Source organism: Aspergillus lucknowensis (genome assembly GCF_044049455.1).
Source record: "Aspergillus lucknowensis strain CBS 449.75 chromosome Unknown BJX67scaffold_12, whole genome shotgun sequence".
NCBI classification, from domain to species: Eukaryota; Fungi; Ascomycota; class Eurotiomycetes; order Eurotiales; family Aspergillaceae; genus Aspergillus; species Aspergillus lucknowensis.
Genome location: NW_027263556.1, coordinates 305,372 through 317,384, shown reverse-complemented (window position 1 = coordinate 317,384; position 12,013 = coordinate 305,372). Strand labels below are relative to the sequence as shown.

Below are 12,013 nucleotides of genomic sequence, written 5' to 3'. Positions count from 1 at the left end.
GTGAGCCGCTGGAATAGGGTTCAAACGAAAATGAGAAAGAGATGACTTGTTTCTATCAAGTCACATACCTATAGGTATTGATGCCTTTGGTGGATATCCTGCCAATCTGCCACCAACCTGCTCCAGACTGAGTTGAAGTAATGCCTGCTGAGTTCGTGCCGATGATCACAAGACCTAGTTCACCGACTGTGGGTGGATTGGAAACCCTAGCTGGTGGCAGATGAATGAAGGGGGTAGCCTTGTGGTACGAATGGTTGCCTACTTGTGCACGAGTATGGCCCCCCTGTTTGAGATTTTGCGGCGCGATGTTGTACCTGGTCCTGTAACCATCCACCGATCTCATCCTCACTGCTTCAAGCCAAAGACTGGGCGATGTTATCGTGCTCCACGCTTCCCAGTCGGCTCTGTATCTCCTTTGTCAAAACCACCATCTTCGTGGCTCATCCTGGCGACCAAGGTCGTTGGTGCAATATTTTTAACTTCTGCCGCCTGGCGATTAGTCAACGCAATTTTGGCAAGCATCGGCCTGATAATGGCTCGGTTGACGATCATCCAAAGCGGTATTTGTAGAAGCTTGGCACCATTCCTTTTGAGTCTTGAATCTTGGTGCCTTGAGTTTGATAGTCGCTACAATACCAAGACTCGCAGGTCTCGCAACGTCTTGACGAGTGGCTTAGACGGAAGCGCGGAGGTCCGCCAAGAGAGGATTGCGAACAAGCCACGTCGAGCCCCGTCAGAATTGGACAAGGCAGGAGCTTTTGCGGTAGGAGCCCTTTCGGCAGAGCGATGACAGTGGGATGGTATGTCACCTGGCAGGCTTGGAAATTTGATGCATTGTCCCACGGATCAAGCAAGCGCTTCGGTCGGAAGGGCCGTAACGCCGCTCGAGGCTTGTCTGTGAGAGGCTGGTGGGCTTTGTGAGGAAAATTATGAATATTACCGGTCCGCCGTGACTGGAGAGGGTGCGCAAAATGCCCGTTGTCATTCAGTCGACGGGCCCGCCGCATCCCGACGCGCATCACTAATTTCTTTCTAACAGCATCTGCGCCCGCCGAGCAGAGGGCGTGGCCACTCGAGAAGCACAGCCAGCGAACACCCTCGATCGCCAAGATTGTTTCTTCACCATTCGGGGCAGATGATCAACGATGATCTGCCGCCAAACTGAAGACCAGACGCGCGCCCTCATTCCCCATATGGACTCCGAGAGTCCCGATTCACTGCTGCCAAGTCTTGATGCTCAGCGCCCTCATGCCGACTCCTTCATGGGGACTCGTGAAACTCCGTGTCAGGATTTGCAGTGAGGAATTTCAAATAGATCTTGGCGCGCTGCTTGGCATAGCTTCGTGCGCTGTGACCCCGTCCTGGGTAACATTGGACAGGCAAGGAGAGCAGGAGAAATGCGCTGAAACCATTCCTCCGTCGACAGTCAAGGGAGAGGCGAGCGGACGTTGTGTCCCGTCCGGAGTTGCTCCAGCCGCCCGATGTTGGCATCAGCACGACGTAATCAGTAGTTGCAATTGCAATCGCAATCCTCCTTGCCCACTGCCACCTTTCTCGGAGTCCTGTCTTCTTGGCACAGGGAGACTGGTGCTTAGTCGTACAGACAAGAAGTGGCGTTGTTATGGACTGCCAGATTCCTCTTCTCAATGGATTGAAAACCGGAACGTTGCCAAGCGCTGATGTGGTATGAAACACCATGTCTGTCTCAGTCCGGGGGAGCAAGGGGCGGATAAAAGGAGTTTCTCCAGGAGCCGTAAAGGGGAGGACGTGACCTTCCATAAGACCTTTTGCCAACGAGACGCCCTGGCCTAATCGGGAGAAAGAAGAGCTCCCTCAACTGCTCTTGGCGAGCCTTGGCGGAGGTCTTGGCTGTCGTACTGATCGACCCTGAAGTTGTCGCCGTCGATCATGAGGTCAACAGAGATGCGTGCAAGTCGCGCCCCAGCATTCCAGCGATGGGAAGGGTGTAACTGGCAGGGTCTGGAGCAGCCTGGCACATTTCTGGTCGCTCAAGCTGCCGAAGCACACATGCCCTCTTCCCCAAAACCCAGGCCTCTCCGGAACGAGGTACCGTGCAAAGCAGGGTGATGCCCAGCGCGGGTCCTGGTTGTCCATGGCGATGGGTGGAAATACTTGATGTCCTTCTCGTACCATCAAGCATAACTCATCCAAGAAGGGCGAAAGCAGGGATTCGTGAGGTTCAACTTTTCGGCGCTGGTTACACTGCAGATGAGCTCTTCCAGCCATCGTTCTCCGCGTTTTGTGACGAACAGTACCAGGTATGGTATTCTGATTACCATCGCAGGGCTTCTGGTCGGAGGATCTGTGACCAAGGGTGTTTCTTCGATCGTTCTTTTCGACCAAGCGGAAATGCAGACGTCGAGGCGGCAACCGCGCGTATTTTGTTCCCATCCCAGAGCGCCAAAAGATGAGGAACACTTGAATTTCTGGTCGTGGTTGCTGGGCTTGGCTGGGTTTTGGGAATATTTTCGGCCAGTTAGGGGTTTCGGGGTAACAATGGGAAGAATTGAGAATCTGTTTCGTTTGCTCCTTTGTTTTTCTGCTTGGAACCAACCCAGGTGCACGGGTCCAAGAAATTGAGTGGGATGCAGCTCCAAGGTGTCTGGGTTTCTGTTGTTGCAAGAGCCAGTGTCAGTTGTCGCGAGTTTACGGAGTCCTGTTTTGGGAAGTCCATGCAGCCAAACAAGAGACCGGCCCAAATCCAAGAGAACCGGCGAAGTCCCGTGCACTCGGAGGCTGTGGGGAATGAATGGCCAGCTGCAAAACAAAAATGCCTCATACAATCTTCCGCCGACGTCGGCTAGGAGAATACTTCGTCCAATCAGTGTTCGAATCACCATCATCACTTCCAGTCACTTGAGATTGACTTGGATCATCTGCATTCTTGACTATCAGATGGTGGTTCTTGGACGCTTGCGCCCATGGCGATATGACAAGTGAAAAGAAAGCGGATGGCCTCATCCTGTTCAAGGACTGAGCCTTTGTCGCAAACTTCCGAAGTCACAATTCGTCCCAGAGACCATCTCCAAAATTAGCCGAAGTGCCTCTCCAGTGACAGTTCATCACTTTCCACTCAGTTGGAACTGTTGAAAGGGACTTGGTGTCATTGCCCCATCGGAAGGCCTGCAGCACAACTTCCACAGGACTTCAGCGTCGCCCACTGATGGCAGACTTTACTTGCCCTGCTGTCACGGGGTCTTCTCCTTCAGCAGCTCGGGAGAGAGGGAGGATCTTTGATCTCATCATCCTTCCAGATGATGGCGGAGGAATAGTATCCTCTTGAGGAGAGCGTACGTGTGCTTGCATGTTGGGCCACATGGCTGCCCTTTTGCGTTATCAGCAACGTGCGAACACCTCATGCATGGCATCTTGTGCAACCTGGACAGGTGGTCGTGGCGCGTGGGGTTTGCTTATCTGCGAAACATGAGGCAGTTCGATTGCCCGCGGGATCGCAGCGAAAGAATGGACTGAGGAATTGTGTTGATGACCCCGCAGCGGAACCTTTTGGGGCCTTCAAAAATAGCTTCACGAAATGCGGGCTGAGGTTCGGGAAAAAGAATCCAACTCGTATCGCGTGCTCAAGGAGCTGAAGCATCCTTCGAGGCTGCAGGAGAACGCACGCATGAGCTTCGTTTCCAATTTGGATACCAACTGGCTGTGGAAGGCTTGATATTACTAACTCGATCCTGATTGCTGGGAAGACGAGAAAAACAAATCTCCCTGATCGAATCAGGTCGCTTCTTGCATGGGCTTTCTCGCTTATGCTTTGGTTAAAGTGGGGGTATCGCTGAACTTCAAGAAGCTTGTCCAGGGATCAAGGCGACGAGAAGCTGCGGTGAGTTGGTGCTTGGTCGCTGCCACCCCGCTTTTTTGCGATCAATGCCATGACTTGTCAGGGGATCTTCTCGTTCGAAGCATCTGCTTGCTTTTTTCTGTGGCTCTCACTCCAGACTGTGGGGGAATTCTTGCTTCTTCTGGCTTGCCGGTCAGAGAGATTGATGTCTTGGGCGCGTTGCTGGGACGAAGCTTCGCCCCCCGTCATGATGCTTCGAGTCGAGAAACTTTCCACCTGAAATTTCGTCTTCAACCACCATGCAGACGAAACAAAGAGTTCGAATGAAACACGTTGGTTGTCGAATGTCGAATCGTTTCGAGAGAAGCTCGGCGTGCCAACGTGCCACCCGTGGATCTGGACGGCAGGTTCCATCGCGAGCCGTGTTGTGTGGTATTTCGACCGTCATTACTTTTCTGTGGGGCTGTCGACGTCTCTGTGATTCCAGCCACGGCCAAACCAAGGTAGTCGGAGTTTCATCGAAACCCAGACTGTACTACAATTCGGCTTCAAAGTCGTCACTGGCTTGCTCTGTCCGTCGGACTGCGACATCTCCAGGAGCGAGGCTTTTTTGTCCTCGATTTCATACATTTGGTGGATGGACGAGCCGTTCCGTAATGACAAATGTCCCTCTTTCCACGCAGGTAGCTTCTGGATCTGGAAAAGTTACTATCAAAACTAACACCAAGCATTTTTAGTGGAGCTAAACCAGCGGCCTGCAGTGAGAGGGGCCTGAGGAATCACGAGAGATTCAGAGGCGAAGCGCGCACAGCGCCGTGTTTCACGAGCTCGAGCTTCTCCAGCGTCTTGGAGAGGCGGCTTGCGATTGGGAGGCCGAATGGGGGATGGAGAGGGTTGGCGGGGCAGCTTCTCAACCAGGCATGACAGCCGCTTCTCGGGCACACAGTTCGACAGCGCTTTTCTGGAAAATGCCACCGGGCAGAACGTCTTACAAATTGGTACGAGCATGGTGGCCGAAGAGCCGCTCACGAGATTTCTGATGAAACGAAGAAAACAACGGCTGACAGATGACCAGGACGAGGCTTGAAAGGACAAGGAAAACTGTGGGCTTGCCAGAGGGCAGTCGTCCACCAGTTCGGATTGACTTGCCGTGCTGCTTGTACCGTAATTACGGACAGATGACTTGCCAGTGGGCGGTGTTTCTCCGGCGGGTGAAGTTTCGGATGGACTCAAGGGCTTTTGAGAGAACGCACATTGCACAGAACGAGAAGGGCAGAAGCTCGTGCCGCCTTCTCAATATCGTGGGGGCAAATTTGGAGAGGGACGAAAGTCCCGCGAGGCTGCTTTCAAGATTTGCCTTTTGGGTTGGCAGTTTCGATCTGTGTAACATTCCCGACTCTTGAGAATATTTCCCGTCCAGAGTGCAGCTTCGAGAAAAGCACACCGGAAACTGTCTGCTGGGGAGAACAATGTTTTCGCAACATGTGATCGGCTTTGATTCCCCGTTGGCTGGGATCGATTGGGAGTGCGTCAATCAAAGCGCGCGCTGAGGAGCTTTCTGTCTTGACCTCCAAAAGAATAATCCCTCATAGTAAGGAGATTTTTCGAAGAGGCAGCGGTGACGATTGTTCGGGACCGAACCAGTCTGGTCCCGACACCTGAAAGAAACAAGTCATGGAAACCGTCCTTTCAAGAATTCCTTGACAGCTGCTTCTGGCCCTTTCAATCCCTGTCACCTTAAACCCTTGACCTTGAACCCTTGACAAGGCTCTCTTCCAGGAAAAAGAGGCCGACGTCACAGACAGCCGCAGGAACCGATTCGAAGCAAATCATGCATGGATTTGGGCAACAGGGAAACGTGCCCGCCAGTGTGGATCGTGGCTTGGGCGGGCTGATTGGACCAAGCGTCACGAATCCCAGCAACGGTGTTGTTGCATCCTTGGCTGTCACTGCAGTCTTTGCCAGCGCCAGCGCCGACCCCGGCGGTGGCGATCGGCTGCAGCGAAGTCTCGGTCACAGCGCCCTGACGCCTGTACGCTGTTCGTACCAACTTACAATACCATTAAAAATCAGAAAGAATAATCGTTTTGGGAATTTTGCGATTTTATTTTAGGATTTGAGCTTTGCATGGAAACCCACACCACACCACCGAACAGGCCCCCCCTCCCACTCCAACGCAGCTAGTGAGTCCCTTATTTCTTTTTCGATTTTCCGATCTTCTTCTCTGCATTCCTCCTCTCCTCCACCGAACCTTGATCTTCTTCACCTGCCAACTCACTTCTTACTGCTCCAGTCTCACAAGGCGCGTCTTCTTCTGGCGCTCCTGGAGCTGCCACCCATTGAAGAAGGCGTGAAATTCCTTTTGTTCTTGGCTGCATCTGCCCTGCCCTTCTCTCCCACCTATTCTCACTCAACATTCCATATATCACCTATACCTCCGCCACCATGCGTTTTATATTATGATCACTCTCGTCCTCCTTTGGACATTACTTTCTGCAGTACTCTGGCTCGATCACTCTTGATCAATCTTGAGAGTTGCTCTTCTTCCAACCCATCGCCACTTACGACTCCATATAAGACGTCTCCCTCTCAACACCTTTCTTCCTCCCTACCTCGACCTCACTCATTCTTGTTCTCCATGATTCTCTCTCAATCTCGAAAACCATGGTGCATCTACTCGGCGGTGAACGGCCTTTCTCTTCGATACACCACCTGTTGAAGATGTTGCTCTTACCACATCAGTCAAAACCTACAGACCACACGAACGACATGGCTGAGGACCTTGACGAACCTCCTGACCATCAATTCCTGAGCACCTCGCCAGTGGCCACGGATGATGGCGTTGTCTACGTCAAGGCTTCCAACAACATGGCCGCCAAAAAAGAATCCCTCCTCACCCGTGCTCTGAAGAGCAGCCCTATCCTCCACCCTACTGATCAACATGCCTCCTCTCACGAACATCCTTTCTACCGATCATATTCATACGGCAACATAAGCGGCATATCAACCGCGGAGTTGACCAGCGATGGTGGCCTGACGAGCCCATCATTGTCTCACACCTCGAGTCCGCCGCTTCCTTCTCGGTTGACCAGCAAACCTCCCTTGGTAGGCAACAACGCCAAAGAACTAGACGCTGGCGGTGGGGAGTCAGTTGTCGAAGCAAACCTTGGCCGCAAAAGATGCATTAGTTTTGCCTGCGGACGCAAAGACAATGATCAGAAATCACAGCCCCCAACACCACAACGGACAGAGTCTCGAAGTGATGACAACCAAGCAGCTCCCAAACGCAAAACGACCCTCACTTTCGTGTGCCCTGCAAGGGACCCTGAGTCCCGGAGGGACCGTTCTCCCACTCGGGGATGTGCTTTACGGGTTCGCCCTCGTGGGTCTCCTGCTCCCTTTGCGCGCAAGGCCTCACCCGAGAAGGACGTACCGGTTGGGGTCAGCGTACCTCAGGAGCAGAAGCCTGCACATAGAGGAGCGGACGCACCCGAAGCTCAAAGAGGAGTCCCCACTCGAGGCTTGGGCAAATTTGAAGATTCAGAGGCCACACGGTTTCATGAGTTTGCAAGCTCCTTCGAGGAGGATGCCGAATGGGTCACCAAGGCTGGCGACTACAAGGAGAAGATCACTCTCAACGACTGCATGAAAAAGGAAAACGCAATCAGAAAGCTTGCCGAGGAGGCAGAAGAAGAGGCTCTGGAAGAGGACGATGATGACGCCGACCTTCCCGACGATTCTTCCACCCTACATGACTTCTCGTCCGATGAGGATGATGGAAACGAGTCTGATAACGAAGCTGGCTTCGCTGATTCGGATGAAAGCGACGGGGGGTCCGAGTACGAGTTTTGGGCCCCTGCTAGTACGACTGCAGCTACCAGTCCTCTCGAAACCACTCGCTTCGCGTTCAGCCGTCGGGACTTAGCGATGTCTTTTGACTCGATAAATGAAGAACATCCGCGTCGGAACTGGCCGCCAGGCCTTACTTCGAAGAATACCGGCCGGCCAATCAAGATCCCCAAGATGCGCCCTGGCACCCCAGACTTGCCGGACAGTACCGACTTCGTGTGTGGAACATTGGATGAGGATCGACCTTTGGAAGCTGCCTACAAATCGTGTCTCGAGCAACGCCGTCTTTCGAAACAAGTCGTCATTCCTCAAGACATTGATCCTAGCTTCCCTACCTCGGACGTTGAGGACGATGAGGTCGATGATGAGGAAGTCAAGGCGTCTCTAGTGCTCGATGATGGACCTCGAGGGCGGTCAGGTGGGGAGCAGTCCCACAGGGCCTCCCCTCACCATTCTCCAAAAAGAATGATATCGCCGCCGCCGCGCCGAAGTGGTAGAACATCGCCCAGGCGCCTCCGTTCCCCGCCACCACCGGCGAATCTTAAGTCGTCCGCAGAAGAAAAGAGAGATGTCACTGGGGTTCCCAGATTCCGCCATGGGCTCAACATAAGCGAATTAGTCCAGCGCCCTACGATGACTCGAACGAAGTCGTTACCTCGGACACCAAACCCCTTCTTTGCTATGGAGAACTCCTATCGTTGGTCGGGCATACTCCCAATACAAGAGTCCCACGAGCGTGAATCTTCTCGTACTCATGAGATCCATACCCGAGGTCCTGTCGATATTGTTGAGGGCCTAGAAAAGAAGCGCCAGAAACGCAAGGAAAAGTTCTGGCGCCAACACTGCCGCAAAGCTGCCAAGGAGCAGATGGAGCGGCGCCCTATTCCCGGAAAAGGCGCTGAACGCATGAAGGAGCTTGGCCTCGAGGTCGCTGAGAGGACTAGGGCATTTGGCGTTGGGGAAAGCTCTCAGCTTGTCCTATCCGTCTAATAACTTTTTCTCGACGGGGAAAGAATTCATCTGCATCTTCTTGTATATACTTGGATGACTCTGTACCCTGTTTCTTCGATTGGTACGCCCTGAACACGTCTTACGAGTTCCCTTACCCTACATCTACCAACGAGTCCAACGTCTTTCTTTTCACCTTTTTTTTTTTCTTTACCTTTTGACTTCGGGAAGGTCCTGTGTCTGCATTTACAGGTCGGTCGCTCTTCCTTCAAGTTTCTTTGAACATCTTTTTGTTTTCTTCCCATTTTTACCATTACCGGGTTTAGTGTATGACTTCGTCTTCTGGGTTTGCTGGTTGTTTTTTTTCGCATGGAGGCGGTTCATACGGAGTAGTATACCCCCTTGCTTTGGTTTTGAGGTTGTAGAACCTGGTTGCATAGCTCGAGAGCTGAATACAAATACAAATAAAAACATGAGATCACTACTACTGCCGCAGAGGAGCAGAAGTGTGGCTGACTGGCTGGCGCCTGTGTTGGGTTAGGTGCTCGGCTCAGCCAACACTGGCTTGCATTAAGTGGTCATGTGAAGGGTTGTGTGAAGAAGAGCATAACTAACTGAACATGGAAATCCACCAATTAATCAGCAGTGAATGATTTACTAACTTATTATAGGTCAAATAATAAAGTTCACTAAACCTATTACAGTTCTTAATTCAAGTGATTTGAGAATCCAAGCCACTCACTCAACTCACCTTTTGGCCTGTCTTGATCTTGCCTCTTTGCTAACCAGTGCAGCATCAACAACTCCAACCTTTCATTACCTTCTATTCTCGCATCTTGCAAGGTTCTTTGACACCGTCTTAGTCGATTGCATTATGTGGATCATCAACTGGTGTAAGTAGGCGCTGGATTTCGCCTTATCTTCCGTTGCCTGCATCAAAACCTGGCCTGGCCCCGACACGTCGCTGTCTATCGATGTCCAAATTCCCACTCCCTGGGCCTTTTTCTGCGCAGTCCTTGTTGATATTTCTGGTTACCGATGCCTTACTGACTGACTGTTTGACTTAGTCTACGACGTCCTCGCATCCCTTGGCTTGCTCAACAAGCATGCTAAGCTCCTGTTCCTGGGACTCGATAATGCCGGAAAAACGACGCTTTTGCACATGTTGAAGGTATGTTGAGACGCTCCTTATGGATTGTGGATTGTGACCCTCGATTGGACGACCCGTGAATCAGGGGTGAAGAACAAAGGCTAACGAGACGGCTTCCAGAACGACCGAGTTGCCATCCTTCAACCCACCGCTCATCCCAGTACGTTACCCCGAGCGCTAATCTGGCACGGCGAATGCAAAATACCAGACTGGAATAGAAAGCTGGATCTGGAAACTAATTCGGAATCGCATAGCATCCGAGGAACTCGTCATTGGAAACAACCGTTTCACGACCTTTGACCTCGGTGGTCACCAGCAAGGTGGGATTTATCCCTTCCCGAATCACACACAGTCACGGAAATATTAACGCAATGGGGTTCGCGCAACAGCCCGGCGTCTCTGGAAAGACTACTTCCCCGAAGTGAGCGGCATCGTCTTCCTTGTCGATGCCAAGGATCTCGAGCGATTCCCCGAATCGAAGGCTGAGCTCGATGCTCTTCTCGCCATGGAAGAACTCTCCAAGGTTCCCTTCCTCGTCCTCGGAAACAAGATCGACCACCCCGATGCTGTGAGCGAAGATGAGCTTCGACATCAACTTGGCTTGTACCAGACAACGGGTAAGGGGAAGGTGCCTCTCGAGGGCATCCGGCCCATTGAGGTGTTCATGTGCAGTGTTGTACTGAGGCAGGGTGAGTTTTCCACCTTAGTTCATTTTCTTATCCACGCAGATCGAGTGAGGAATGACTAGTGGCTAATATTAGTCTTTCTGCTTTTCATCTAGGATACGGTGAGGGTATCAGGTGGCTCTCTCAATATGTCTAAATGGCTATCTGCTTAACTCTCCTCCTCCCCCGTCGATGCTATCCCCGGAGTTCGACGTCTCCCTTCTCACCACCCACAACCCACGAAGTCACCTATCATCCCCATCAATTCAACCCCTCTATTGTAGTTCTCCGAGACTCCCAATCTTGATCTCAGTGCCAATGCCAATCCAGCATCCGTATCTCGCTTCTAAGCAGAATGGACCTGATAATCGCACCCATCATACCTTTTCTATTTCCCAGACTTGCCAATCAGGATGTTTAAACGAGCAGCTCAGGAAACCAGCGAGCTACCTAGCTACTCATGGGCCCCATACCAAAACGATCAAAGATCTTCTAAACAAGAAAACAAAAAAAAAAAAAAGCCAGTATTTAATCTAGATTTAAAATTTTACCATTCTTCAGCGGTACTCACATGCCTACCAAACACCCTAGATGTGTATATACCTGAGATATCGAATCTAAATGCAACGCAATACGACGAGGCCGGAAGGAAACTGACTAACTTCATATGGACCCTTCTTTGGTATTCCCGTAATTATCATTCTTCATTTCCCCTGACTCTCCGGAGAAGCCACCGTCAGGAGTCAACAATCGGCTTGGTTGGGTTGGGAGTTGAGGTTGACGTCTTGAATCCGAAACCTGGATAGAGCGTGATCCATTTCCGATGTAATGTTCGGAGGAGGGGTAGGGCTTGACATCGCAGTAGTACGAGCACTACTGTCTTAGACTCATAGCCTCGGGGTCACGATTCATTTGAGAGTGGGGTGAGGGTAGAGATATTTCTTGCGAAAGGGGAAAGAAAGGAAAGGAATTGACGTGTGCATTCATGCATGTGTATGTATGCATTTAATTAAACAATGCGCTAGTAAATTGACCATGGCAGTCGTCCTGATTTGGGAAATTACCTGTCGTAAGTCTGAGATGCTAAGGACGGATCGTATTATAGAGACAGTGTCGCGTGAGCAATTACCCAAGGCGGCCGTGAACATGGCCATATCATGATCGAGATTAAGCGCGGGCTGAGAATCTTGGTACACATTCCAAGGACACGGAGGAGCTGTGTCGGCGTTTGTCTGTCTGGCATTACACTCACAGGAGGGGTTCAAGCGGAATTAAAAGAGGCGGAACAGGGCGAAAACAGGAATGGAGCACAAAGATGAGCAGCAGAGCACAGAAGGAAGAAGGAGAAGGAGAAGAAGAACACCAGATGCAGCCGTCGCTTTCCCTCCCTCTGCCAAACGGATTCAGATAAACACGACGCAAAATGAGGTCGAGGAGGAAGAGATGAACGAGAGAAAGAGAAAACACGGAAGGTTGCGGAAGAAGAGGTGGAAGAGAGAAGATAAGAAGCGGGAAAACACCAACCCCTACTGGGAGCACAAAGTACCTTCCGTATAGAAATAGAACACATTCAGCGCAAACAAGTCG

At 51.6% G+C, this 12,013-nt stretch overlaps 5 protein-coding genes across 5 annotated transcripts; 3 read left to right on the top strand and 2 right to left on the bottom strand.

Moving 5' to 3' along the window:
• Positions 1–25: 25 nt before the first annotated feature.
• Positions 26–1,025, top strand: BJX67DRAFT_37947 (uncharacterized protein). The gene has a single exon (XM_071032579.1). It carries the CDS (start codon positions 221–223, stop codon positions 788–790), a length of 570 nt encoding a protein of 189 aa, XP_070887789.1. The 5' UTR covers positions 26–220; the 3' UTR covers positions 791–1,025.
• On the bottom strand, positions 1,026–1,966 carry BJX67DRAFT_37750 (uncharacterized protein). The gene has a single exon (XM_071032124.1). The coding sequence runs from the start codon at positions 1,777–1,779 to the stop codon at positions 1,261–1,263; it is 519 nt and encodes a 172-aa protein (XP_070887788.1). The 5' UTR covers positions 1,780–1,966; the 3' UTR covers positions 1,026–1,260.
• BJX67DRAFT_38119 (uncharacterized protein) lies at positions 1,798–3,120 on the bottom strand. Its single transcript, XM_071032975.1, has 2 exons — positions 2,277–3,120; positions 1,798–2,214 (listed from the first exon to the last, which is right to left on the bottom strand). The coding sequence occupies exons 1-2, from the start codon at positions 2,862–2,864 to the stop codon at positions 1,915–1,917; spliced, it is 888 nt and encodes a 295-aa protein (XP_070887787.1). The 5' UTR covers positions 2,865–3,120; the 3' UTR covers positions 1,798–1,914.
• Positions 3,121–3,865: 745 nt separating this feature from the next.
• Positions 3,866–4,904, top strand: BJX67DRAFT_38025 (uncharacterized protein). The gene is made up of 3 exons (XM_071032755.1): positions 3,866–4,493; positions 4,552–4,812; positions 4,890–4,904. Exons 1-2 carry the CDS (start codon positions 4,114–4,116, stop codon positions 4,736–4,738), a joined length of 567 nt encoding a protein of 188 aa, XP_070887786.1. The 5' UTR covers positions 3,866–4,113; the 3' UTR covers positions 4,739–4,812; positions 4,890–4,904.
• Positions 4,905–6,478: 1,574 nt separating this feature from the next.
• On the top strand, positions 6,479–10,583 carry BJX67DRAFT_371159 (uncharacterized protein; the record flags this gene model as incomplete). Its single annotated transcript, XM_071031044.1, has 7 exons — positions 6,479–8,617; position 8,938; positions 9,679–9,782; positions 9,882–9,921; positions 10,016–10,081; positions 10,151–10,450; positions 10,543–10,583. 7 exons carry the CDS (start codon positions 6,479–6,481, stop codon positions 10,581–10,583), a joined length of 2,691 nt encoding a protein of 896 aa, XP_070887785.1.
• Positions 10,584–12,013: the final 1,430 nt, after the last annotated feature.

Excerpts from the sequence above, each read along its gene's own strand:
- BJX67DRAFT_37947 (XM_071032579.1), top strand. The coding sequence starts at position 221 with ATGAATGAAGGGGGTAGCCTTGTGGTACGAATGGTTGCCTACTTGTGC.
- BJX67DRAFT_37750 (XM_071032124.1), bottom strand. The coding sequence starts at position 1,779 with ATGGAAGGTCACGTCCTCCCCTTTACGGCTCCTGGAGAAACTCCTTTT.
- BJX67DRAFT_38119 (XM_071032975.1), bottom strand. The coding sequence starts at position 2,864 with ATGATGGTGATTCGAACACTGATTGGACGAAGTATTCTCCTAGCCGAC. Across the intron at positions 2,215-2,276 it reads TAATCAGAATACCATACCTG|CGCCGAAAAGTTGAACCTCA; the intron begins GTACTGTTCGTC and ends CAGTGTAACCAG.
- BJX67DRAFT_38025 (XM_071032755.1), top strand. The coding sequence starts at position 4,114 with ATGCAGACGAAACAAAGAGTTCGAATGAAACACGTTGGTTGTCGAATG. Across the intron at positions 4,494-4,551 it reads ACAAATGTCCCTCTTTCCAC|TGGAGCTAAACCAGCGGCCT; the intron begins GCAGGTAGCTTC and ends AAGCATTTTTAG.